Raw genomic sequence first — 24943 nt, 5'->3', positions numbered from 1 at the left:
ATCCCCCCCCCTTTTTTTGGCAATAGGAAAATCATAGTTGACTCCATTTCACTGTACAAGTCACTTAGACTGTCAGAATCTGGTTCTCCTAGCTTTGGTTGAACACACATGGACACACAAAGCAGACGCGATCTGAAAAGTGATGGGCCCCTCTTCCCATCTACCAACGTTGCTAAAACCAAAACAAAGGCTAAACGCACACAAAGCTGCATCTCAACATTGTCCCAATTTCCAAGCAGGGAACTTTCCTATTTGAGCAGACAGGCGTCCGGCTGAGGGCGCCTCACACGCCCACCTCCCCGCGTCCCTGAGGACAGACAGCGGGAATCAGAAACGCCACTGGGCCTTCGGAGCCCCTGGCTTTGAACACCGCACCCGCCGGGACGGGCAAGTCTCTTGTCGCATATGATCTGATGCTTCCTGCATGGAGTCGACGGTTCCCGAGTTTACAGGAAGAGCTGGCGGGGAAAAGCGCCCCCGTGTACTCGCTGCTTGCTGGGACGTGCAAGAGCGTCCCCCGTGGTTTGCTGTGGCCGGGCCCCGGAGGGAAGAGACGGCATTGCAGGGACAGAGGAAAACGCCTGGGGTGAGCTGCTTCCTAGGTGCCGCTGGCGAGAGGCACCGGAGGGAGCGAGTCTACCACCAGCTGACGGCATCAAGCCCTCTGAGGAGGCCCAGGTCTCTGGGAGCATCTGAGCCACTGCCGGGGTCAGGACCATAGGGACGGGAGTGGGGGGCACCCAGCAGCCTTTGCGGCTATTTCAAGAGGCCTATGGGGGGTGGGGGGCGGGGGAGGGTCTCAGGATCACTTGTGAAGTTAAAGTGCTTGGAAAAGCCCAAAGAAGTCACAGCTGCATTTCCCTGCAGCAGCCGCCTGGCCCGCCCCCACCCCGGCAGGAAAGGGCCGCCGCGTGCCCCCGGAACGCTGGAGAAGTCTCAGAACCCACTCCTCTCCCTCCAGAAACCGTTCCGAACTTCTATACAAAACTCTTATATACACAACGGTAAGTCTTCTGTGCATCTTAGGATAAAGGAACGCATTTCAACTACTAAGAGATGACTAATAAAGCCAATGACACGGCCGTGCAGGGAGAGCCGTGCAGGGGCCTGGGACAGACCCCTCTGTGCCGCCCGGATCCTACAGAGGGGGAGGGGAGCACAGCACAGGGGGAGGGGAGCGCGGAGCACATCCGGGCGTGCGGTGGGGCACTTGTAGGAGGGGGTGCATCTGAAGCAGGTGTCGGAGGAGGGGCCCACGTACCCATTCGTATGACCTTATTTCTCAAAATGCGTTGGGTGGAGGTGCCGTCCCTGGGGTCCAATGCTGGCTGGGGGGCGGGGGGCCTCCAGTCTGAGTGACCTGCCCAGCAACAGGGCTGTGCTTTGTCTGGTGACACTGCCAGACAGGCTGGTGTCACACACACGCACACACACACACACACACACGCACGGAGCCATCATAAGAACGGACTGAGCCTCGGGGCGGTGTCTGGCCGGCAGCGTCGCACACAGACCACAAGCTCCCGCCACCTCTCCCGCCATCGCCTAGATGTGGGTGCTGCCGCTCGGTTGGCACGTGCTGTCTCTGGAACGTTCCAGGGAGGCGCCCCGCGAGGGAAAGCGTCCCGGCACTGGCTGGGCGGGTGACTACCAGGCATGTATTTGTTATACTCGAGAGGACACGGTGAGGTGACGACCGCGAGGTGGGGAGGCAGAGAAGGGACACGGGAGGGGAGGATGGGGGAGGGGAGAGCCCGCCGGGCCCACCCCAAGGTCAGTGCCCGAGAGCAACTGGCGGACGCAGAGGGACCCGCACTGATGGAAACGGGCACACCCGGGGGCCGCGTGGTGGAGGCCTGTCTTCAGGGGTCAGTCCTCTCGGCTGGTCCACGGCGCCCAGTCTGAGCCCACAGGGAAGGGCCACGGTTCCCGGGCACCACGTGGGAGACGAGGGGGCGGCTGCGGGAACGAGGTCCACCTGCATGGGCAGGGGAGGCCGAGGCGCCGTCCCACAGCCCCGCTAACGAGCCTCACAAGTGCCACCACGTCTGCAACACCAACACAGATTTCCCCGTCATCTCTGCTTCCACGGAAAGCGTGGCTGTCCTGTAGCCACCAAAGCAACTTCTCTTCTCTGTGCCTCCTGGCGGGACACACACAGTCCGCGCTCCCACCGGGGAGCGGCCGGCAGCGGCCTCTGTGTCCCAGAGGGAAGCTGTCAGCCGAGCAGGCACCGCCGCAGACGCCGGGGTGCTGATATGACTCAGCCCCGCCCGCGCCTCCGCGTCCCGGGAAGAAGGTCCTCACACCCACCCGTCTGTCTCCGTCCCTAAACCAGGAAGTGTCTCTTTCCTCCCGGGCCTTCCTGTGACTCCGGTTCCTGTCACGTGGCGGGGACCGGACAGAGACCAGCAGCAGCCACGGACCCCCATGGCCTGGCCCCTCGGCCCCCGACAGCCCGGGGTCCCCTGCCAGCTCACGGCGCCCTTCTCGGCATTCGCACGTGCACCCCACCCCCTCTCCCTCCTGCTCCTCCACTCGGTCCTGTGTCACAGGCCTGACACTCAGGAGTGGGCACAGTCAACTTGGTTTTGGCCACGTAATCCCAGGGACACTTTGGCACGTGGATGGGGGAGCAGACAAGGCAGAGGGGAGCTGGGGAGGTTGGGCGACCAGATTCTTCTAACCGCTAGTTCTCAGGCAGCGTGGGGCGGCTCTGGGTGCCGCCGACGTCATGCAGGGTCATTGGGTGGGGTGACGGGCGTCGCTGGCCCAGGACAGTGGTGTGGACCCTCAGTCCTCCTGGGGGGCCTCGGGCCACCTCCCGCGGCCTCTACTCGGCGGCCATCTGCTCAATGTGGTCGCTCAGCAGCTTGTACTGCTCTGGAAAAGAGAACTACGTTAATTCTCAGACGACGGATGGCGACACGGGCAGGTAGGTCCTGCCCCTGGGGTCCGGGAACAGCCAGTACCAGCTTCTGCAGGGACACCAGGGCCCTCGGCCACTAGCACGCTGCCCGCCGGGCTCCTGGAAGGGGGCTGCTTGGAAATGGGGTGAGCCTGGAAAGCGGGGTGCTGCTGGACGCAGGGCACCAGAGCGCCCGGGCCTGGGTCCCACATGCCGCGCCTGGCTGGGTGGCGGGCAGGGGTCGTGTGCTTGCCCAGCACTGTGGGGCTGATGACGACGATATTCCGTGATTTTCCAGGGGAGTGTGGAGCACTGTCCGGCCTCCTCAGGCCACTCCTCTGTGGCCCCGTTTAACGGGGTACAGGACAGAGGGCTGTTTTGTTTTGCTTTATTTATTTTTTTAGAAAGCTGGAATTTTTTTTAATGTTTATGCATTTTTGAGAGACAGAGCGCGAGGAGGGGAGGGGCAGAGAGAGAGGGAGACACAGAATCTGAAGCAGCTTCGGGCTCTGAGCTGTCAGCACAGAGCCCGACGCGGGGCTCGAACCCACGAACTGCGAGATCATGACCTGAGCTGAAGTCAGATGCTTAACTGACTGAGTCCCCCAGGCGCCCCAGTTTTTTTTTTAAAGGAATACTGTGTGAATCATACGCCTAACTGTTTAAGTGGAAGACATTTTAGGCCATGAGGGAAAATTGTGGAAGCAGGTGGAACGATCCGTAAAGGCTGGCTTCACTAGTAGACCAGGGGGGCTGACACGCAGCATAGCCTTTTCCATCACAGAAGTCAGAGATTCTAGAAAAACAAAGACCCCGTCTGCCCCCATCCCCTCCTGCCCCCACACCTCTCATGGCAGTGTGGCTCAAGACAAAAACCAGGCACATGGTAGCCACTTAGGAAGGGCAACTTGCGGTCGGATGGCTGCCAGTGTCAAGTTCAGAGTCTGGGCTCCAAGTTACGTCTTTATCTTTGACGCTGTTTGCGAGCACGGAGCCGGTAAGCCCCCCGACCCCGGCCCACCAAGCCCCGCCCTGGCAAATCCCGCCTGGCACAAATGAGTTTCCCAGCACAGTGACAAGGGTCCCGTGCACTTGCATCGACAGGAGCGCACAGGACCGGAGACCCTGCCAGATAGTTGAGCACGTTTCTAACTGAAGCAGCAGCAATGCTTTGGGTGGGGGTGGGGTGTCCCGGCAGGCAGAGCGCTCGCTCCCAGAGCCCCGGCCCCGCCCGCCTCCGGTCCCGCTCACCCTCGTCCAGGCTGCCAATCACCGCCTGCTTCTTCAGGAAGTCGCTGCACAGCTTCTGGTTCAGCCCGAACGCCAGCATGTTGTGGGTGAATGTGCTGGGGGGAGACGCCGGGGGCTGGGACCCTTCCTGCTCCCCAGGGAGGGGGGCCGGGGCCCGACAAGCAGCCCCCCTGCCCTAGGTGTCAGAAGCAAGACTGCCCACCACCAAGCATGGGGTCGGGATGCAGGTTCCTTGGGAACTAGAACTTTCCCGGGAAACCGTGCTTTCGAGCCTCATGAGAGTACATAGACGTCAGGGACGCCACCCCTGCCTCCTCCGGGGGCCCCTCGTCGCGGCAGCCAGGCAACAGGAGGATGGGTCTGCCCGCCCGAGAGAAGCCCAGGCGCAGCCCCCGCCCCCCCAAGTCCAGGCCCCCCAGGGTCCCAGGGCGGGTGGCGCCAGGGCCCTCACCCCAGTTGCCCGAAGGTGATGTTCTCGTTGAAGCGCAGGCTGTCGTCTCTCTCCTCCTGGGTCATGTGGCACCACTTCTCCCTGCAAGCACAGGTGACAGGGGAGGGTCTCGGGACCCCATCACGCCCCCAGCCGCTCGCCCCTGCCCCGGTCTGTGGGTGCTGCGGGCGCCCGCGCGCGTCGGGGGATGGGGAGCCCTGGCCTGAGGAGCTGCGTGTTCTGTGTTCACACCACGCCTGCCCCAGGTTCAGACACGCCGCCTGGGGAGCCCCAAACACACGCGTAACCGCCTCGTCCTTCTGGGGATGAAGATGCCCCAAAGCTCATACGCCTTCTGGTGACCCCGGACAGGTGCCTCGGGCTTGCCCGGAACATTCTCTAGGAGACAAGAGCGCTGCCCCCCCCCCACCCCATACCCTTCTCTGTGGTTCAAGGGTGGGAGGTCCCGGCCCCGTTCCACAGGCAGAAAGATGTGCAGGGGGGACAGGCCCTGGCGGCGTCCCAGGGCAGCGGGCATACAGAGCCTGACTGGAGGCTCGCAGGCTGGCACCGGGTCTCTGGGCCTCCCTGGCTCGGTGGTAGGGCCTGCACTGCCTCTCGGGGCCGGGAAGCCCGGGGAGCAGCCGAGGCTGGACGCGCCGATGGCCACACTGTCTTGTTAGGCGGGGTCTTGTCTCTGCTGCATTCCCCGTTCCCCCCGCCAGCTTCCTCACGGCCAAGGTTTAGGCTCCACGCCCCTCCCCAGAGCACACAGATAAGACCCTGGTCTTCTGGAGGCCCCCGCACCCCATCCCCCATGACCACCGCGAGGAGGCCCTGAGCCTGCAGCAGAGTGAGAGGGCTCGCGCAGCATCTGGGGTGCAGAGGGGGATCTCTGGGCGTTAATCCTGAGCCCCGACTGAGAGCCACGTCCAGCAGCTGCCACAGTGAGTCGTCTCCCCCTGCCCTGGCGGGGCTCCCCTGCCTCTAGTGGACCCGGGTCCATCCAGCTGCTGCACTGACCGCTCCGTCCCCGGCCCCTCAGGCTGCTGGCAGGAGCAGATGCAGAAGATGGTCACTTAAGCCCATTTCCCCTTAAAAATTAAGCGCTGGGGGATGAGTCTGACTAGAACGAGGTAGGAGAGAGAGAGAAGATGAGGGAAGGAAGATGCAGAGTGAGGGAGTGAGGGGTGCGGGCAATGGAGAAACCAAAGGAAGAAGAAAAGAACCACGAACATCGAATCTTCACTGCTCCCCACCCGCCGGGCCCCGGGCCACTCATGCTGCTGCGGCTTTGCGGGAGGTCACAGGCCCTCAGGGGCGCGACAGTCGCGAGGGGCGGGGCCGCTCCCGTCCCAGTGTCCTCATGCTGATGACAGGATGCCCATGAAGATACCCAGGATCCGGTTCCAGGCACGAGGCTAATCCCAGCCCGTTCTCTTTCCCACCCTCTTCCTCCCAGTGGTCACCCTTAGGATTGTGCGGGCACGTAAATCCCCATTCCAGCATCAGGCCAGCCGTGGGCAGTTGTGTAGGTTGTACAGTGCACAAGCCCACGCCGTGCGGGAATGGCTCAGCGGCTCTGACCTGGATAAAAAGGTGGTTCTCTTTGCCACAGCCAGGGCTAGAAGTGGGACATTTAATCCGACCTCTGAAGACAGAGGTGGAAGGTCATTGATGGCCCACCGATCGGGTGATGCCTGCCATCAAATCAATTCCTCACAACGGAGCTCAACACCTGGTGCTGGTCGAGGTCTAACACCACACAGAGGGCAGTGCCCGCAGTGGGGACGTGGATGTGAGCAACAGACACCTTTGGAAAAGCAGGCTCTTCTGCCTCTGAGTATCCTCCACCGAGCTTACCGGAGGCGAGGTAATGCTGGAGGCATCCGGTTGCCCAGGGACCCAGAGCCCACCCCCACCCCAATCTCGAAGGGACACTTGCCCTTCTGGGTGAGGCCCGGGGCACATGTGTGCAGTGCGGTGGGGGGTGGGGGGGCCGGTCCTAGACGCTCTGGGTGAGACGGCCCAGGGGGCCCAGGGGCCGGCATCCCTGGTGGGCTGCATGCCGACCACTCTGAGGGTGGCCGTGACGCCCCAGCCCTCCTGGGCCTCAGCCATGGTGCTAAGAAGCCTTGGGAGGTGGCCGCTAGTCTCACTGCCACCCAGAGAGACCGTGGGGACGCCGGGGGCTTTGTACTAAAGGGGCACCCGTTATCCCCAAATGCTCCTTTTACAGCATAATGAGGCTGCATAAGAAACGCGATTTCTCATAACAGAATAAGCACGAGAACTACGCCGCTGATTAAAGGAAGCACACTTCGGGAAATTTCCAGCGAAGAAACAACCATCGTATCAGAAACCGTGTTTCGAACAGGCCGGCCTTGAACTCTAAAAATATGTTACAAAAGACCTCTGACAAATACAAAGGCCAAACGATTAGAGTCAGGCCCCGCTGTGGCTCGAAGGAAACCGCCCTGTTCTAGGCCTTTCTCTCCAGGGACCCCCTCACACACACGCAGCCTCCATGCCACCCAGTGGCCGGGAAGGAGGGGGCAGCTGCCCCAGGGGCAGGGGCGGGGCTGCCAGGCCCCTGCACACCTTGGCGCCTGGCCGTACAGAGGCAGGCCGTCTGCGCCCATCCGGGGCTTCGAGCCAGGACCAGATGACCCAGCGTGAAGTCGGCGGCGGAGGGGTTTCCGGGGCCGCCGAGGAGGGGCCGCAGGGCCAGGGGAAGGCTGGAGCCGCTCAGAAGCGGACTTTGCGCGGCCCGCTCCCCACACCGACCCCAGGCCTCGGGGGTCTCCAGTGCCCTCTCTGTTTCCTGATCCTGGGGCTCTGCCTGGCGACCTCCCACCCGTCCCGGCCTGTCCCGGGGCTGGGCTGTGCCCCCTGTGGCAGCCAGTGTGCGGCTCCCGCCCTGAGGTGGCCCGGCTCTGGGGGCCCCCCTGGCCCCGGAACATGAACAAAGTCACGCGGACACACACCTCTTCTCCTCCTCCTCTCCAGCATCCCTTCTGGAGCGGCAGCAGAAACAGGTAAACAGAGGAACACGTCAGAGTCATGCAAGATACGTGGATGGAAAAAAGAGAACAGCGAAAGGGGAGCATTATTACAGGCAGAACAGAGAGACGGAGAGAGATGGGGGGCGGGGGGTCTCAAGACCGGTCATCTGCTGGGAGCCGACAGCTACGGAAGCAGCAAGAGGAAACCCCGTTTGCCTATAAGCATCTCTGGCAGCCTGGCTTCCTGGCAGAGCGTGGAGTGCTCTCTCTAGAAGCCCCTGGATGGTTCCAGCATCCCCCCCTCGGCGTGCTCCCTCTCCCCCCGTTAGAGAGGTCTGGAGGCTTCAGGGTCCCGTGACTGGGGAGGGTGCCCATAAGGGGACCCAGGACCGGGAGGGCCGCCACACTTTTCCTGCCCGGCCGCCAGACACGGTGGGCAACGCCAGCTCGCTGTGGCCAGAGAGGCAGCGACCTCCAGCCTCCGTGCCGCCGTGAAACGGTTCACAGCAGGGGTCTGCCGATGCGGCAAGAGCACCCGAGGGAGGCTGGGAAGGTCTGTTCAGGCTGCAGACCAGAGGCGTAAGCGGAATGTAGCAGCTCTATCTCCCCGGCCGTTAGCTCTCTCGAGCTGAGTCTGCAGGGGGCTGGAGGGGGGCCAGCTCTGCGCCCCACAGCCCCGTGGCCGTAGTTGGTGCTCAGGATTCTGAATTCTTACAGCGACAGGCAGAGTGGAGCCTTGGGGGTCCCGACGGTTTCATTCCGGGGATGTATGGGTTTGGAGAGGGTCAGGCCACGTCATGCCAGAGCCCGGGGCAGAAAGCGTTCATGCAAGCCGAGGACCCCCACCCACGAAGCTGTGCGTGCCCAGGACCCTCCAGGCAGCTTGCGGGACCACCCCGGGGCCAGAGGGAGCCGACGAGAGACAGACGCCATCGACTGAGCCATCCTGCTTGCCTCTTCAGAAACCGGAAAATAAAGCCGCGCCCTGGGCTTCTCCCCCAGGGCAAAGTGGGTCCCGGCGTTGCCCTACCTGGTGGTGGGAGACCGTTTTCTCCTCTCGCAGTGGACAGCGTCGAAGAAAGCCGCATTCCAGAACCTCAGTGTGTGCCTGTGGGACAGAGAGGTGCGTCAGGCCCCCCAGGGAGGGCTGGGAGGCGGGTCCAAGCGCACCAGAGGGTGAGGACGCAGCCACCCGCATCTGTGGGAGTCTCAGAGACACAGAGCGGAGAAGGAAAAAACGAGCACGGGCCTCTGTCCCAGATCGAGGTGAAGGCCGGGGCTCCAGGCCAAGGGTCACTACGGCACCCACACACCTCTCCAGGACGAAGGCGCCACGTGTGGGCAGGGCAGCGGCCGGCCGGGCAAGTCCTGCATCCGTCGGGTCAGAGCCGAAGCTGCCACCTGCGGGGCCTGGATGGAGGCCGTCTTCTGCTTCTCCACCCGCGCGGGGCCTCCCAGGGGAAGCAGGGGACTTGGGGGGACCGGCTGCCTTAGAACAGGGTCCAGTAACATAAATGGGAAACTGGCACTGATAGCCTACGTGCAGAGAACAAATGTGTTCCTAGGATCTCCCGAGTAAGAGAAGGAGGGGTCAGCAAACCACGTGGAGGTGTGTGAGCCACACCCGGCCTGCTGCCTGCTCTGTAAGCCAGATTCTATGGGAACACGGCTGTGCCTGTCACGTTGCCCACGGCAGCTTTTACACGTCAACGGCAGGGTTGAGTACTTGCCTGCAAAGCCTGACATTTTTATCACTTGGCCCTTTCTAGAACAATGTGCTGAGCCCTGTTGTGGGGGGTGAGACAGCAGCCAGGTCACAGCCCAGAAGGCCCGAGACGGAGCCCAGGACAGGGGTGACGTGGCCGGTAGCTTCTTCCTGCTTCTGCCGAGCGTGGCCCAGCTGGCGTGGGGCCTCTGTGCACAGTGAGGCTTTGGGACTGCCCGGCCCTTCCTGGCCACACTCCAGTGCCAAGTGCTCCCCAGGGCCACACCGTGGTCTTCCAAGGAGGGGCACGTGGGACACCGTTTGGGCTCCAGGCGCTACCTCTACACCTACTTGTGAGGGAGTACAACTCGGGGACAAGGGACTACAGCAGCTCAAGCGGTCAAACAGAGCAAGACAGAGAGCCCGGTTTCCCCCGACCACTGGTCTCTCGTGGTCATGATCACTTTCGTTCCTGTACATACGGACAGGATAGCTTTACATACACGGGGACAGAATTCACATACTGCGAACTCAGTCTTTTAACGTATACGATTTCACTGTTTCTAGTATATTTCAAGTTGTGCCACCATGACCACTGTGTACTTCCAGAACACTCCTCAGCCCCCGTAAGCCACCCCCTGTACCCATGAGCAGTCCCCCCCCATCCCCTCCTCGCCTCCTCTGCCTCCAGGGACACACCTATCCCCAACGTTTCATATAAATGGCATCACGCACCATGATGTGTCTCCATCTGGTGTGTTCACTCAGCTAAACGTTTTCTAGGTTCCCCCACGCCGTCACCTGTCAGTGACGTTACGCGGCTGAGTACCGTGTGGTATGGCTGCACCGCATTTTGAGTCTCCGCTTGTGGACATTTGGGTCCGCTCCGCCTTTTGGCTATGACGCACCTACGCGTGTGACGTTTTGCTCGAGGACCCGCCTTGGCCTGTTTTGAGGGCCCTGCCGCGCAGAGGGGAGCTGCACGACCGTTCCGCACGGCGGGCTACCCAGTTTACGTTCCCGCCAGCGCCGCATGAGGGTTCTGATCCCCCCACGGCCTCACGGACACCTGCCATCGTTCACCTTTTTTTACTGTGGCCCCTCCTGGCGGGCAGTGACCGCGGCTTCTGAAGGAGCCAGTGGCGCGGGGGCTGCGGCCTTACCAGATGGGCTGCTGCTTCAGGTGTGTGTACAGGTAGATCTTCTCCCCCTTCCTCTCTTCCTCTGGGCTGCACACGGTCACTGCGGGCGGGTGACGGGGGGAGGGGTGGTGAGCAAGACCGACCGTGGCTCTGGATGCAGCCACGCATTGGCCAACCCCTCAGGGACCCTCCCTGCGGGCACTGGTTACGGACGTGTGTAGCTGGAATTCCGAGACAGCTTTTCTGCCCCCGCCTGGCGTTGGGACCTCCCGCCTGGCGATGGGGCCTCCCGCCTGGGGATGGGGCCTCCCGCCTGGCGATGGGGCCTCCCGCCTGGCGATGGGGACTCCCGCCTGGCGATGGGGCCTCCTGCCTGGCGATGGGGCCTCCCGCCGAGGGCAGTGTCCCCGGAAGAGCTCCCCCCCCAACACTTTCCATCACTTCTCTGGGACAAGGACTTTGGTTCCTGAATCCTCTGCCCAGAAAAGAGGTTTTTCCCCAGAAATTCAATGGGAAATGGCAGACGGGGGTGGAGAGGAGTCGGGGATCATCCGGGGCAGCATCCGGTGATGTGGGGAAGGGACCTGGATATTCAGGTGGGGCTGTGAGGGACCGGCGTCCGGCTCACTCGCCCCCGCTGGGAGGCACTCACCGGTCTTCTGCGGCTTCTCCTTGGGCTTGCTCTCCTCCTCCCTGGGGGAGAGACCCCGCAGCGGTGAGGGAATGACCCTCCCCACGCCCATTGTCTCAGTCTACACTGCTGAAACCAAATTATATCTCATGAGCGATGGATACATTTGCTGCGGTTTTCTCTGAAAGTGTTGGGTCAACGCAGCGTTTACCAATTGCCAATCTCCCCGAATCAAGATGTGGCATTTAGGCTTCCTTGCACCATTTTCTCTGAATCTAAAGCTGCCTGGACCAGACAAAGAACGGAGCCGCGTCACCGGGCGGTAACCTGCCATGGGAGGTGACAGTGGGGACTGTGGGGGGCGGGGACAGGCACCGGGAGCCCGGGGCGCTCTCTTGCTGATGTGCCCCCTTTCCTGGGAGGGCTTCATTTCCACACCCCGCTTTCAAACGCCCCGTCCCAGAAGGCTCCTGAGCTCCTGTGGGAGAATGGCCCGGGGACAAGGGTCTCACCGCTGCCCACTGACTCTCACCGCGGGGCTTGTCATCCCGCTCCCGCCCGCGGGCAGTGTCCACAGGCTCCCGTCTGTCTCAGGAAACACGCTCCCCAGGGGACATCCCCGCCTGGCAGCCACCCAATAGCCTTTGCAAACCACAGAACACTGCGGGGGGGGGGGGGTGTCTCAAGCAGGGCTGGTGGCTGGCGGGCCCCCAAGGTCACCAGACTCCTACACGGCCAGGCCAGCGCCCCCCGCCACCGGCAGGCTGCACATGGTCTCTGCCGTGGGTCCCGGAGGGACGCAACCCCCCCTACCCCCCACGACACTCACTCTGGTTTCCTGGCCAGGGGCCCCTTCAGCTTGGTCTCCAGCCCCCCGAAGAAGCCCTTGACATTCTCGGTCTTGGCCGACGTGTTCTTGAGCAGCCGCTCGGCAATGTCCTTCTTCTCCGCCAGCCAGCTGTTGGCTGACTTGAGGTAGGAGTCGATGCTCCCCGCGGGTTTCTCCTTGGACTCGGGGGTCAGCAGCTGCGGCTTGCCTCGAGGGGGGAGAGGCGGGAGGGGGCCGGAATGGAACCACGCTGCGTGGCAGGAGCCGCTCAGTGGCAGCGGCCGCGACGAGCAAGGGCCCCCAGACGCCCGGGGAGGCAGAGGGTGAGGCCTGCTAGGGTGCCTCTTGGCGCCTACTGTGTACGAGAAGGCAGCCAGGTGCGCGGGGACTGAAGGAAACAGGTGAGGACTCAGCCCTGAAGAAGCTCGAGGGCCTGAATGAGGAGAGCGGCTTCCTGGGAGAGGATGGTAAGCAGCCCAAGGCCGCCTGCAGCAAAGGGTCTCCTGCAGGTCGAGGCGCCCCCTACAGGTCAATGGGTCAGGCCAAGGCACTGAGTGTCCCCTACTAACATAAGCTGCTCTCTGCACAGATGTGACTCAGAGGAGCAATGTCCACTGTTCTCTGAGGAGGGGGGGGCACAGTTTGGACGACGGGGTCCCATGGATGAAGGGCCCGCCTAGTGCCTGCCTGGCCCCGAGCTAAGGCCGCCTGACCAGCTACCGCCAGCAGACATGAGGCACGGAGAGGACGGGCAGCTGGGAGCCGAGAGCGCACAAAGCCACGCTGCAGAGGACGCAGGGTTACAGCACAAGAGCAAACCTGTGTGTCCGGGGGGACGCGGGGAGGGAGGCCGGGCTTAGTGCCGCCCGAGCCAGATCTAGTCCACACATGGGCCCCTAGTGGCCTTCTGCCTATGGTGGCCTGAACGAGTCCCTCTGTCACGCCCGAGGAACTTCACACAGGGAGCCCTCAAGCTCCAATTATCAGAAAGTTCCAGTGCAATGAGCCAGAAGAGCTGTCAGATCTCGGAATAAAGATACCCCTGGAAGGGATAGTATCCTTGACTGAGGTAGGGTCTTGATCTGTAGGCATGCCTTGACCTGAAGGGGGCGCCTTGACACGGGGGAGACTCTTTGGCCTGTAGGGGGCACCTTGACCTGCAGGAGACCTACTGACCAGTAGGGGGTGCCTTCACCTGGGGGAGACCCACTGACTTGTAGGGGGTGCCTTGATGTGGGGTAGACCCTTTTGCCAGTAGGGGGAGGCTTGACCTTGGGTAGACCTCTTGCCTGTAGGGGGTGCCTTAACCAAGAGGAGATCCATTGACCTGTAGGGGGCGATACAGACCTTGTCTTCTCCTGATTCAGGAACCTCACTCATCCTGCCCTGACATCAGGTTCTGTTGTTTTCTGGAAGCCTCACAACTTTGCCCTCAATTGGGAAGAAATCCTCACTTGCTGTCACGTTACAGGTTGACAAGTCTGGGGTTTCTGTATTTGTCCCCACGGCCGCTGCGTCCCTGGGCCTTACCGATGTGGTAGTAGGTGAAGCACATGGTCATGAGGTTCTTGGCAGGCCCGAAGTCGTCCATCTGATGACACCTGAAATGTGAAGCCAGGTCGACTGAGTAAAGAATCGTTGTGCCCCGTTTTCTCCCCCAAGTTCATGAAACAAGACCTGAACATTCTGTAAGCGTGTCCACGTGAATGCGTCACTCCCCAGATGCTACAGAGAGGCAACAAAAATAACCCCCGGTTCGGTGAGTTACCCACAGGCACGCAGGGGCTGCTGTGACCCTGGGCAGGAAGGCGCTCTCCGCCTCTCCAGCGGCCTGGCCTCCCTCTCTTTCAAGGTGGAAGAGGAAAGGCTCAGGGGGCTTCATCCCATGCACAGGAGCAGCGCCGGGACTGGAAGTCGGGCCTCGGGTCTCAGGCCCAAACCACCAGTCCCAGGCCACGCAGCCCCCCAGCCGCTACTTCTCAGGAATCAGCAGTGATCTAGAGGGGCCCCTCCGTCGGTGGTTTTCGGGCTTGAGTTCCATCAGAATCATCGTGAGGGCGGTTAAGATATGGGTAGCTGGGCTCACCCCCAGAGTCTGGTTTAGTGGGTCTGGGGCAGTTGGCCTCAGAACGTGCATTTCTGACAAACTGCCTCATGAAGGAGACGTTCTGAAGCTCCTGGGCCCCGGGGCAGCACTTTGAGAACCGCTGGGAATATGAATTACCTCCCAGCCCTGTGTCACTTGGTGAAAAATCAAATTTGATGTACAAGAACCTTCCTACACGCAAAAACGTTCTCCAGATGTAAAGGATTATAATTAGTGTGTTGTACTTACTATGTTAAGGATTACGAGCTACGCAGAGCTACAACTCACAAACAAAAAAGGGGGCGGGGGGAATCTTCAAAGAGAGGCCCTGTCTGCCGCTAGGAATGTGCACTGTGACAGGGGCAGGTGCCAAAGAGATGTCCACCAGCACTGGGAGCCAGGGCAGGCAAGGGAGAGGGATAATCTACCCTCCGCGGGGCGTGCGTCAAAGAAATTCTGGTACCATTCAGACATCAGAACACCACGGAGCCGTCACAAATGCAGAGCTACATGTGGGTGCAGTGACTTTCTTGGAAAGATACACAGTGTCCGGGGTGCAGGTTATTCACACGGGTTACTGTCAGGGGGAGGAGCTATAAAGGGGAGCTCCTTTCCATTTTAGGAGCTGTGCCTCTCTGCCCTGTTCTTCTGCGCTTTTCTTTCCTGTTTAGTTTCTAATCCTGGACAAGTATTACTTAAGAAAAAGAAAAAAGAAAGAAAGAAAAGTTGATGGAATTTATCTAGACAGTGGGGTCAGGGCCGGTTATCTTTTAATATAAAAATAATATAAACGTCACCAAAGTGCCAATAAAATCATAAGAGACTATAAACAAAAGTAAAAACGAAAGACACTCAGAAACTAAAAATGAAAAACATCCGTAAATGTTAAAAACTAGTAAATATTTTAAAAACATGACAAGTGTTCTTTCTTTTTTCCCAACCACACAAAAATATAGATGCCTATAAGGAAATGGGGAGATTCTGTGTTTCGGTTGGGTTGGAATTTGAATGGAATTTCTTCCTCCCCGCTGATTTTATTTAAGGGAAAATTCAAAGGAAATGGAGAATGAAGTGCTTCTGTTGCCAAGTGGGACAGGTGGAGTCGCTGTGAAATACAGATTCGTGAGAATTCCTATCGATGTGACTGTTTGGAAGCTGTGTGTTCTCAGTGCCCGTGAGCATGTTGTACACAAGAGAGCTGGGCCTGCCTGGAACCTTCTCCCTCTGCCATGCTTTCTTGTCCCCCGAACGCTTGCTGGCTCTGAGCCCTAGAATTCCACCCCCGCAACCCGGGAGCCTGTCTTCAACTTGGGACATCCTGAGCAAGTGCGGGAAACACGGGGATCCTCCCCTGTACCGTGTCCCCCCTCCAGCCATGCTGCACGCTCGTGGGGGAAGAGAAAGCGGTGAGGGGACATCCAGATGCAGGGGGTTAGGGCTCGCAAGTGCAGCTACCTTTCTGCTGGGAGGAGGGGGAGGAAAAGAAAAGGGGGGGTTCAGGGCTGGAAGGACAAAGGGGACATGGGGACAAGGTATGGGGCCTGGACCTGCTTGGAGGCCCTGATGACAGAACGAGGGGAAGTGGGGGCACAAATGACTGTCAGATCGGGGCTCGAAAACCCCGGCATCCACTGAGAGGCAAGGCCGCACCAGCCTCTTGCGGGCGGGAGTTAGGGTCCTCCTCCCTCCCGCACCAGGGCCCCCAGGACAGGCTGGGATGACACGCACTTGACCCTGCCCTCCTGCCGCAGAGGCGTCCTCTCCCTCCCACAGCGCGCTGCCCGCCCCCCCACTCCCCTGCATCGGGAAAGCAGCCATTCCGCTTCCCCAGGGCAGAGCCGCATCCCCTCCATTTCGTGCTGGGGGGCCCGGCGCTGCTCTGACGCAGGTCCAGGATGGATGACGTGGGTCTGGCGGCCCTAGAGCCCCGGGGCCTGGTAAGCGTGGAGAGCCCGTGACTCAGGCAGCCTGCCTTCCCCCGCCGCACACCCCCGACAGTGACTACCGTGCCGCCTGTGACAAAAGGCTCCATCAGGGCCTAATTAGTGCGCAGGCCAGGCTGCAGTCATCCATCCTGTCATTAAGTGGGCGGTTATCTCGTTGGAAGTGCCTCACGGCAGGAAATCGAGAACACGCCACAGCTCTGCGGCAGGAGCGCAGGGTCAAGTGCATGTCATCCCAGCCTGGCCTGGGGGCCCTGGGGGAGGGGGAGGGAGGTGCGGCCTTGCCTCTCAGTGGATGCTGGCCTTTCTGAGCAAGTGCTGTCACGGCTGGGTCTGTGTGGGGCGGGACGGGGGAGGGGGTGGGGGCGGGGGGACACGCCTGTGGGACAAGGCTTTGAGCAGCAACATGACTTACTCGAACAGGACCACGGCAAACGACTGCACCAGGCGGTAGAAGGTCGCCTCTGACACGCACTTGGAATTGCAGCGCTGTCCAGGAACGGGCCAGACATGTCAGGGGGTGCGCAGGGGGCGCCGGGCCGCGAGCCCCGGACCGCAGCAGCCTCCCCTGCGCGACAGAGACAGGGACCCCCGAGCAGAGTGCGGGCCCAGGCACACGACTGTCGCCTGGCAGGGTCCAGGCCAATGTTTCCGTGTCTCCTCAAAAAGGTTAAATGTAGGAACGCAACACAGAGCAGTTTGGAGGGACCAAACGCCCCGACTCGGCCATTTCTGGATTGTAGACTTGGGGGTTGTTTCTCTGTTTTTGCTGATTTGCATTTTCTAATTTTTCTTTGAAAAAACAAATTGTGATAAAAAGACTTGGAAAGTTGGAGCGCCTGGGTGGCTCGGTCGGTTGGGTGTCTGACCTCTGCTCAGGTCATGATCTCACAGTTCATGGGTTCGAGCCCCGCGTCGGGCTCTGTGCTGACAGCTCAGAGCCTGGAGCCTGTTTCAGATTCTGTGTCTCCCTCTCTCTCTGCCCCTCCCTCGTTCATGCTCTCTCTCTCTCTCTCAAAAATAAACATTAAAAATATACTTTAAAAGCTAAGAGTTTAATCTACTTTTCAGAAAAAAAGAACCTAGTAGCTATTTACCAAAATTAATTATTTTCTGACTTCACATGGCTGTCACTGTCTTGAATATATTATCTTTGTAAAAACTGAATATTGTGAGTTATGAGTAAAATTATGCACGGACACAGTCCACATGCTTGCTCTTAAAAAACTAACTTGGGGGCCCCTGGGTGGTTCAGTCGGTTAAGCATCTGACTTCAGCTCAGGGCATGATCTCACAGTTCGTGGGTTCGAGCCCCATGTCGGGCTCTGTGCTGACAGCTCAGAGCCTGGAGCCTGCTTCGGATTCTCTGTCTCCCTCTCTCTCTGCTCCTCTGCTGCTCATGCTCTGTCTGTCTCTCTCTCAAAAATAAATAAAGTTTAAAAACAAAAAAAACAAAAAAACTTGTCCTGGGGCACCTGGTGGCTCAGTTGGTTGAGTGTCCGACTCTTGATTTTGGCTCAGGTCATGATGCTGACCATGCTGACCATGGAGCCTGCTTAAGATTCCCTCTCTGCGGGCACCTGGGTGTCTCAGTCGGTTAAGCATCCGACTTTGGCTCAGGTCATGATCTCACAGTTCGTGGGTTCGAGCCCCACATCAGGCTGTGCTGACAGCTAGCTCAGAGCCTGGAACCTGTTTCAGATTCTGTATCTCCCTCTCTCTCTGACCCTCCCCTGCTCACACTGTCTCTCTCTCAAAAATAAACATTTAAAAATTTAAAAAAAAAAAAAGATTCCCTCTCTGTCCTGCTACCCCTCTCCTCCACTCACTTGCCCTCTCTCTAAAATAAAACAAAACAGGGTGCCTGGGGGGCTCAGTTGGTTAGGCGTCTGACTTCAGCTCAGGTGGTGATCTTGTGGTTTATGGGTTCAAGCCCCGCATCGGGCTCTGTGCTGGCAGCTCAGAGCCTGGAGCCTGCTTCGGATTCCATGTCTCCCTCTCTCTGCCTCTCCCCTGCTCATGCTCTGTCTTTGTCTCAAAAATAAAAAAACTATAAAAAACATTAAAAAAAATAAATTGTAGGAGCGCCTGGGTGGCTTAGTCGGTTAAGCTTCCGACTTTCGCTTTGGTCATGATCTCGCGGTTCGTGGGTTCGAGCCCCGCGTCGGGCTCTGTGCTGACTGCCAGCTCAGAGCCTGGAGCCTGTTTCAGAGTCTGTGTCTCCCTCTCTCTGACCCTCCCCTGCTAACGCTGTCTCTCTCTTTCTCTCTCTCTCTCTCCTAGAAATTAAAAAAATATATATATTTAAAAAATAAAAATAAAAAAATAAATTGTAAACTAAACGAACTTGTCTGTAAAGTCACACAGTTAAAAGACCGGTTTGCTCACATTTCTTTCTAGCCGGGCACCCGAATGAGTCCCTTCCCGCTTCCCGCTGTCCTAACTAGGCCTTTCCAGAACACCTTTACGTAAGCTTTCCTTGCTTTTCTGCTGGGTTACCCCCCTTGACTGTCCTCTCCAGAGTGGGTGAGGCCGCGCTGGCAAGAGCGTCCCGCGTCCCCAGCGCCGGCCACCGCCGCCTCACCTGGGCGCTCACGTATCGGGCAAACCACTCCCGGCCTTTTCCGTTCTCGCTGCTGCAGTACTCTCCGAACTTGGCTTTCTCCTCCCGGTCCAAGTCCTCCCTGAAAGGAACAGAGGAGGAAAAGCAACTTTCAGTCCTCTGGGACACACACAGCCACAGCGGGGGCGGGGGGGGACCAGGAAGCACTCTCCCCGCCCCCCAGCCAGGTGCGGTGGTCGACTGACAGGCGACCTCACGAAGAAATGGGGTTATTTCTATCTCAGAGGCGAGGAGACTGGCTCGGAGCGTCACACACAGCGGGAGAGTGGCGAAGGGGAGCTCCATCCAGACTTCCGGGCTCCAACACCCGCGTTCCCTCCCCTCGGTCCTGCCTCCAATGACACGGGAGCCTGGCAAGGGTAGCACGACCCTCTGAGGACCCGCTTCTCTAGCTCAGCTGCCTTCCCACTCATGGGCGCTGAAGTCGGCGCAGAGCCGCAGCGAACTCACAAATACCTAACTTGCTCGGCCTCAGCAGGACACACTGGCTTGATCGGGGGGCACGGTCAGTTACTGAAAATCCAGCCTGTCGCCTCTCTGACGACCCTGGCTCTGTGTATGAGGGGCGGAGACCGGGGGACCCCTGGTGGGGGGTGAACAGAATCCTCCTCTGACCTCAAACCACTTCTGATCACTCTCCGTGGAAAGCCAATACTCTACCCCACATTTAAAGGCAAAATAAAGGAGCAGAAGGCTGACGATAAATTAGCTCATGCAATTTTTCATTTATTTAAGGTTTTGTAGAAAACATCTTGCTCTCAGTTATCCCCAAATACCAACACCAGATGAAACAGGAGAGCGTGCCAGCCAGTTTGCAGCGATTTCTGGAAGGCTCTCGAAGATGCGTGTGGCTCAGCTGTCCGTGCTCCATATTGCTGACGGGCGGCGGCAAATATAGATTGGCCTTCCCGAGAGATTAGCTGGCTTCTGGGCTTTCTCACCCTTTCGTTAACTGGCTGTGCTCAGAGGAGGCTGACTAATTCCCGTGTCAGTGAAACAAAATTAGGAAGGGCCACATCCACTGCTCTCCCAAAACACATTCAAAATGAAACACGAATGCATGTTGCGATAGTCCAATATTTGGATTATCGCTCAGCTCTTCCCTTTTTTTCTTTTTTAATGTTTTATTATTATTTATTAAAACAATTTTTTAATGTTTATTTTTGAAGGAGAGGGAGAGACAGCATGAGAAGGGTAGGTTTAGGGAGAGAGGGAGACACAGAATCCAAAGCAGGCTCCAGGCTCCGAGCTGTCAGCACAGGGCCGGACCCGGGCTCAAACCCCTCCAACTACGCGTTCATGACCTGAGCAGAAGTCGGATGTTTAACCGACTGAGCTACCATGGGTTCCTCCCAGGCAACCGCCCCCCCCCCCAAACCCCCTTCTTCCCGCTTCCAACTGCAAAGGAAATGGAGACGCCCCAGGCAAAGGCAGGCGTCCACCTTGCCAGATTACAAACAAGGAACCTACATCAGGGTGGAAAATAAGGCCTCTGCACTGCGTCGACAGGCAAGTTCCTATTGCGTTACTAAAACCGGAAAATTATCCCATCAGGTCCTCAGCCCCTCAGGCTGAAGTGAGGTTTTGTTAAAACACAGATTCAGACTCGGTGGGTCAGGCCCGGCGGGAGACTCTGCATCTCCAGCTGGCTCCCAGGATGCTGATGCCCTGCGGGTCCACACAGGGCATATAAGTGGCAAGGCCGCCAGCCACCCTTGACCTGGGAAACCCAGGGCTTTGGGTTGGTGCCCCGCCCCCACGTGGAGATAGGAACAAGTGTGGGCCCGCCCACACACACCCCCTCCTCGGTCCGATCCTAACCCCACCTCTGCTCCGTGTGTTCTAATTGCCAGGGCTCCTATTTACCCCTCAGGCGCTGCAAAGGAAAGGCAAAAGAGAGGAGCAAGGGGCGCCTGGGGGCTCAGTTAGTTGACCTTCCGACTTGGAGCCAGGTCATGACCTTGCAGTTTGTGAGTTCGAGCCCTGCGTCCGGCTCTGTGCGGACAGCATGGAGCTTGCTTGGGAATCTCTCTCTCTCTCTCTCTCTCTCTCTCTCTCTCTCCCCAACTTGTGGTCTCTTTTTCTCTTTCTAAAAAATGAATAAATCAGAAAGAAAAAGGGGCAAGGAGCAGCGAGGACGTGAGTGTGTCAGCGGACGGATGGCCAGAGCTTCGGCGTGGGGGCGAGGGGAGAAGTGAAAATTCCCCGCAGGGTTCTACCTGCGGCCGAAGGTGGGGCTGAGACCCCTCCAAGTGGCCCTAGCCCTGGTTGGTGAGGGGGCAGAAGCCCCGCCCCCAGAGAGCCAAGTCCCGCCCCAGGGGTGGGGCTGAGACCCCCTCCCAGTGGCCCCGCCCCTGGCAGGTGTGGGAGCGGAAGCCCCGCCCCCACAGGGCCGCGTCCCGCCCCCGGGGGCGGGGCTCACCCTCCGGAGAAGATCTTGTCCACGTAGCTGCGCATGAACTCCCGGAGCTCCAGCGTCTCCTCGTCCTTGGCCGACTCGGTGCTCTGGTTGGAGGAGAAGGACTCGTTGGAGGAGGAGCGGCGGTACTGGTCCCAGGACGGGTGTGAGGGCGACTCGCCCATGTCGTTCTCGCTGTCGGCGGACTCGGTGGTCTCGCTCTCCGAAGCCGCGTCGCCCTGCGAGCTGTCCCCATCCTGCAGCTGCGGAGGCAGCGCCTGCCGGGGTGGGGACGCGGGCGGCTGGCTCCCCAGGTCGATCAGCGCGCCCACGGGCACCTCCGGGGCCTCCATGGTTTGTCGGGGCTTCCGGGCGCGAGGCCGCAGGGCCGCGTTCCCAGGTGTGTCAGCGGGAGCGGGAGGCCAGGCACAGGCGCCGCCGGGGCCGCTAAGGCATCTGGAACGGAAGGCACGGAGCGTCATCGCCACTGCCCGCCAAGGGGACCGCAGCTCTGGGGATCCAGACGCGATACAGGCTCCCTGTAAAGGGAGCGGGCTCCAAACTTCCACTGTCCGGGCCGTCGCTACACGGACGTCGTGGTCCCACCGCCTCCTTTACTGTTAAAGCCCTGGCACGTGGAGGCACTCAGTAACTATCTGTTTAATAAGTGAACAAATAAATACCAACGATCCCGACTTCTCCAAACTAAGCAAACAGACTTCAGAGGCGCCGGCCCTGCCGGCCCCCTCCCTGCTCTGGCCCACGTGACTGGTGCCAATAAATAAAAAGGCCGACCCCGGGCTAGAATCAGAAAATCACCAGGGACTCATCTGCCTGCTCACCGCCATTAGTGTCAGTGGCCACGGGAGACGTGTCACCCGGCACGGCGGGAAAAGCCGCCTCTGCTGAGCACGCAGGGCGCTCACTGTCGGGCTGGCATCCCTTCCCTCCTGGGCCCCTTTCTGAGGATTCTCCCGCTCAAGACCCAGAGCCTCCCCAGGCTGCCAGACGGCTGTCCCATTTCATGTCACTCACAAACCCTCCGATAGCTTCTGAGTGTCATGTGCTGCCAGGACCCACGTGCCCCTTCCCGCCCTCTCCCTGCGCACAGCTGGCTAGGTGACAGCTGGCGTCTTGCGGTGCCTGTTCCTTCCGCTGCTCCCCCTTCCCGCTCCCTGCCTCTCCCTGCCCGGATGCCCCCCACTGCGCTGGGGGGCTGACACAGCACCACCTCTGCCAAGCAGCTCACTCCACTCCTCTTCAAAACTACTTGGTGATTCCTCTGCTCCCCTCCGGTATTTTACTTATACCCATTTATAATTCTGTTTGCTTAACGGGTAGATATTAGTATTTCTGTTTATCCCTCTGAAGCAAGAGGCCTCTGGAGCACTTGCATAACAATTGAGCATCTAGTGCAGTCTCAATAAGGCGCTGTGGGCCAAGCGCCGGCGAATGGGTGGATGTAGCCCTCCAGGAATGTACTTAGAGAGCCCGGAGGGTCAGAGCTGGGGTTGGAATCTTTGTGCCTCAACGGGGTCTCCTGACGGTCAGCTCGGGAGTCACCCGTCAGTCCTGTGACCCTCCCTCCCCGTTGAGGAGTGGCAGACAGCTAAGCACGAGGCCAGAGCCCTCCCGAGTCACCAGCTCCTCCAGGCAAGAGCAACCTCCAGACTGGACATGACCTTCTCTGCAGACCTCAAATGTCCAGCCGACAGGTGGCCACCAATACGGTGGCACTAATGCATCTTCTGACCGTAATTCGATATCTGAACTGCATTTGCTGCCTGTTAAGAGCTTAATGTTCACAGATCGATCATGAGTTCCTCCACATTCCCCAGCCGGCATATTTTTAAACGCCCTGAGTCAGAAAGACGGAACGCTGGCTCCTCGTTGTCGGAGCAGCAACGACACACCTTTGGTAGAGTCCTGCGGAGGCTGCCCTGGTCCAAAAGAGAGAAGCATATATCTCCACTTAAAGGAACTTTCTGGGCCAGGAGAGGACTGTGGCGATTTTAGGGGTTCGGGAGATGGCGCTGCCACTCAGAGAGCCAGAGACTGAGGAGGGGTCCCCATGGCCTCTGCGCTCTGGGCCGGGGCCTGCCCGTCTGAGACACTGTGGTCTAGCTTACATTCTTTTTTTCTTTTTTTAAGTAGGCTTCATGTCCAGCATGGAGCCCAAAACGGGGCTCAAACGCACGACCCTGGGACCAAGACCAGAGCTGAGATCAAGAGGCAAGACGCTTAACCAACTGAGCCACCCTGGGGCCCCAGTCAGGCTGGAATTCTAATGCCCTTCTGGCCATCACCTTCTCCGATTCTCCAAAGTACAGAAAACCACACCTGTATCAACACACTGGATATTAAAAAGGGGAAAATCACACACTGGGAAAATGTGTGCAGGCAGTATGGTGGTAGAACTGGGTCAGTAATATCTGTATCATAAATTCACCCAAATCCAACCGAAAACACTGTATTCGAATAGATATCCCAATGAGTCAAATAGGTGAGGCACGAAGAAGAAATGGGATGACTAAATGGTCAGACAATTCTTCAGCCAACCCTAATAACCACACATGTACCGTGAGATCATGACCTGAGCTGAAGTCAGAGACTTAACTGACTGAGCCACCCAGGTGCCCCAGCAACAAAAGTATTTCTAATCCTGATAAATGGGGGAGGGGGGGGCGAGTAGAATGTAAATTACAGGAAAATGGCAAATACATTCTAACAATTTGATGCAATCAGTGAACGGATGCAGTTAGAAACAATGAGAACATGAGTGAAAGATGTTCGTTCACTTTACAGCCACCTAAACAAAACAATCTGCCACCAATGAATATTTACTGAGCCCCCGGCACGCTGTCCTTTGGTCTGGCTGCTGGGAATACGTAGGGCACGAACTATAATTTTCTTATATGACAACAAAGCATTGTACAAAAACTAGCTGGAAGAGGCCAGAAGTCTATTACAGCCCTGGCCCTGAGATCACTTTCCCTTTTGATGTCGTTCTTGATCATAACGGTGCTATTTGTAAACAAGTAAACATTCCGAGGGAAAGGGAAACAAATTTCTGTACGTTGTGACAGTTTTAGGCGGTTGGATGGGCTGCCCCTATTTACCCAGCAGAGCACCCAGCATCACGGCCTCAAGATCACATCGAATTATCACGGCTATTTCTGGTCCAGCCTGGGGCTAGTGAGCCGCTCTCCCAGCGTCTCCCTAGCTCGAAATTCTGGGAGTGTGTGAGTCATCCTTTCCCAGCAGCCTCCTCTGTGGGCTCAGGAAGGAAGGACACCGTGACGGGGAGAGGCACCGAGGGGAGGGAGAAGTGGCGGGGGACCCAGTCCTGGATGCGTGAGGGCACACAGACACCGCCACTGTACACTGCTGGCTCCCGGGCCCCTCAGCTCGGGGGTCTGTCCTCTCACGGGAGAGAAGGCAGGGCTGCTGAGTCTGTTCGTGGGGTTCAGATACCAGCGCGAAGCAGCCGTTGGGGGTGAGGGGCTTGGGAGCACCCCAGCCCCCTCCTTTAGGAAGGACACGTGATCATGAGCCTCCGTGCAGGACAAGGTGACGGTCACTCTGAACACACAGGATCCCACACCTCGCATGACCAGCTGTGTTGGGCCGGCCGGAGAACACAGAGGAGGTGGGCCCCTTGGGAGCCAAGTTCACTGTCCCTGCTCAGAGCCGCCAGGTGCCACACTCAGGAGCGCGGGCCCAGCGGCACCAGATCCAAAGAGCTTTCTGAAGAACTGCTGAAACGCACTATGTGAAATCCTCCAATTCCTCAGCCCTGGCAGCTAATTCCAATGTATTTCAGAATGTGTCGTGGGCCAGAGGAAACACATCGGTGGGCTGTGCCCCAATCCCTTTGGGGGCTCCCGAACCCACTTCAGGCCCCAGACTCTGACACTTGGGGGTTTTAAATCATGGCAGATCTTTGCAACTATAGAGCGTGCGTGTGAAAAACGCTTCTCTGTCGCCCTGAG

At 58.9% G+C, this 24943-nt stretch overlaps 1 protein-coding gene across 4 annotated transcripts in view; it reads right to left on the bottom strand.

Annotated features, from left to right (window-relative positions):
- Positions 1-207: 207 nt before the first annotated feature.
- KIAA0513 (KIAA0513 ortholog) overlaps positions 208-24943 on the bottom strand; it is a 57859-nt gene continuing 33123 nt past the window's right edge. The window contains exons 2-13 of one of the 4 annotated variants that reach the window (XM_039226394.1): positions 20976-21407; positions 18515-18614; positions 16346-16419; positions 13432-13502; positions 11902-12109; positions 11094-11134; positions 10463-10541; positions 8625-8702; positions 7577-7606; positions 4611-4691; positions 4160-4254; positions 208-2878 (exon numbers count right to left, since the gene is read on the bottom strand). In XM_039226394.1, coding sequence (XP_039082325.1) covers positions 2853-2878; positions 4160-4254; positions 4611-4691; positions 7577-7606; positions 8625-8702; positions 10463-10541; positions 11094-11134; positions 11902-12109; positions 13432-13502; positions 16346-16419; positions 18515-18614; positions 20976-21304 — 1212 coding nt within the window. In that variant the 5' untranslated portion in view covers positions 21305-21407 and the 3' untranslated portion in view covers positions 208-2852. Of the gene's footprint in view, positions 2884-4159; positions 4255-4610; positions 4692-7576; positions 7607-8624; positions 8703-8907; positions 9084-10462; positions 10542-11093; positions 11135-11901; positions 12110-13431; positions 13503-16345; positions 16420-18514; positions 18615-20975; positions 21408-24943 lie in introns of those variants that run through there. The other 3 variants (XM_039226417.1, XM_039226404.1, XR_005527421.1) reach the window with 3 other exon arrangements.

Source organism: Hyaena hyaena, unplaced genomic scaffold, assembly GCF_003009895.1.
Source record: "Hyaena hyaena isolate Hyena2069 unplaced genomic scaffold, ASM300989v1 scaffold_1, whole genome shotgun sequence".
Taxonomy (NCBI): Eukaryota; Metazoa; Chordata; class Mammalia; order Carnivora; family Hyaenidae; genus Hyaena; species Hyaena hyaena.
The sequence above is the reverse complement of the archived record's forward strand: the minus strand, read 5'-3'. Positions and strand labels throughout refer to the sequence as shown.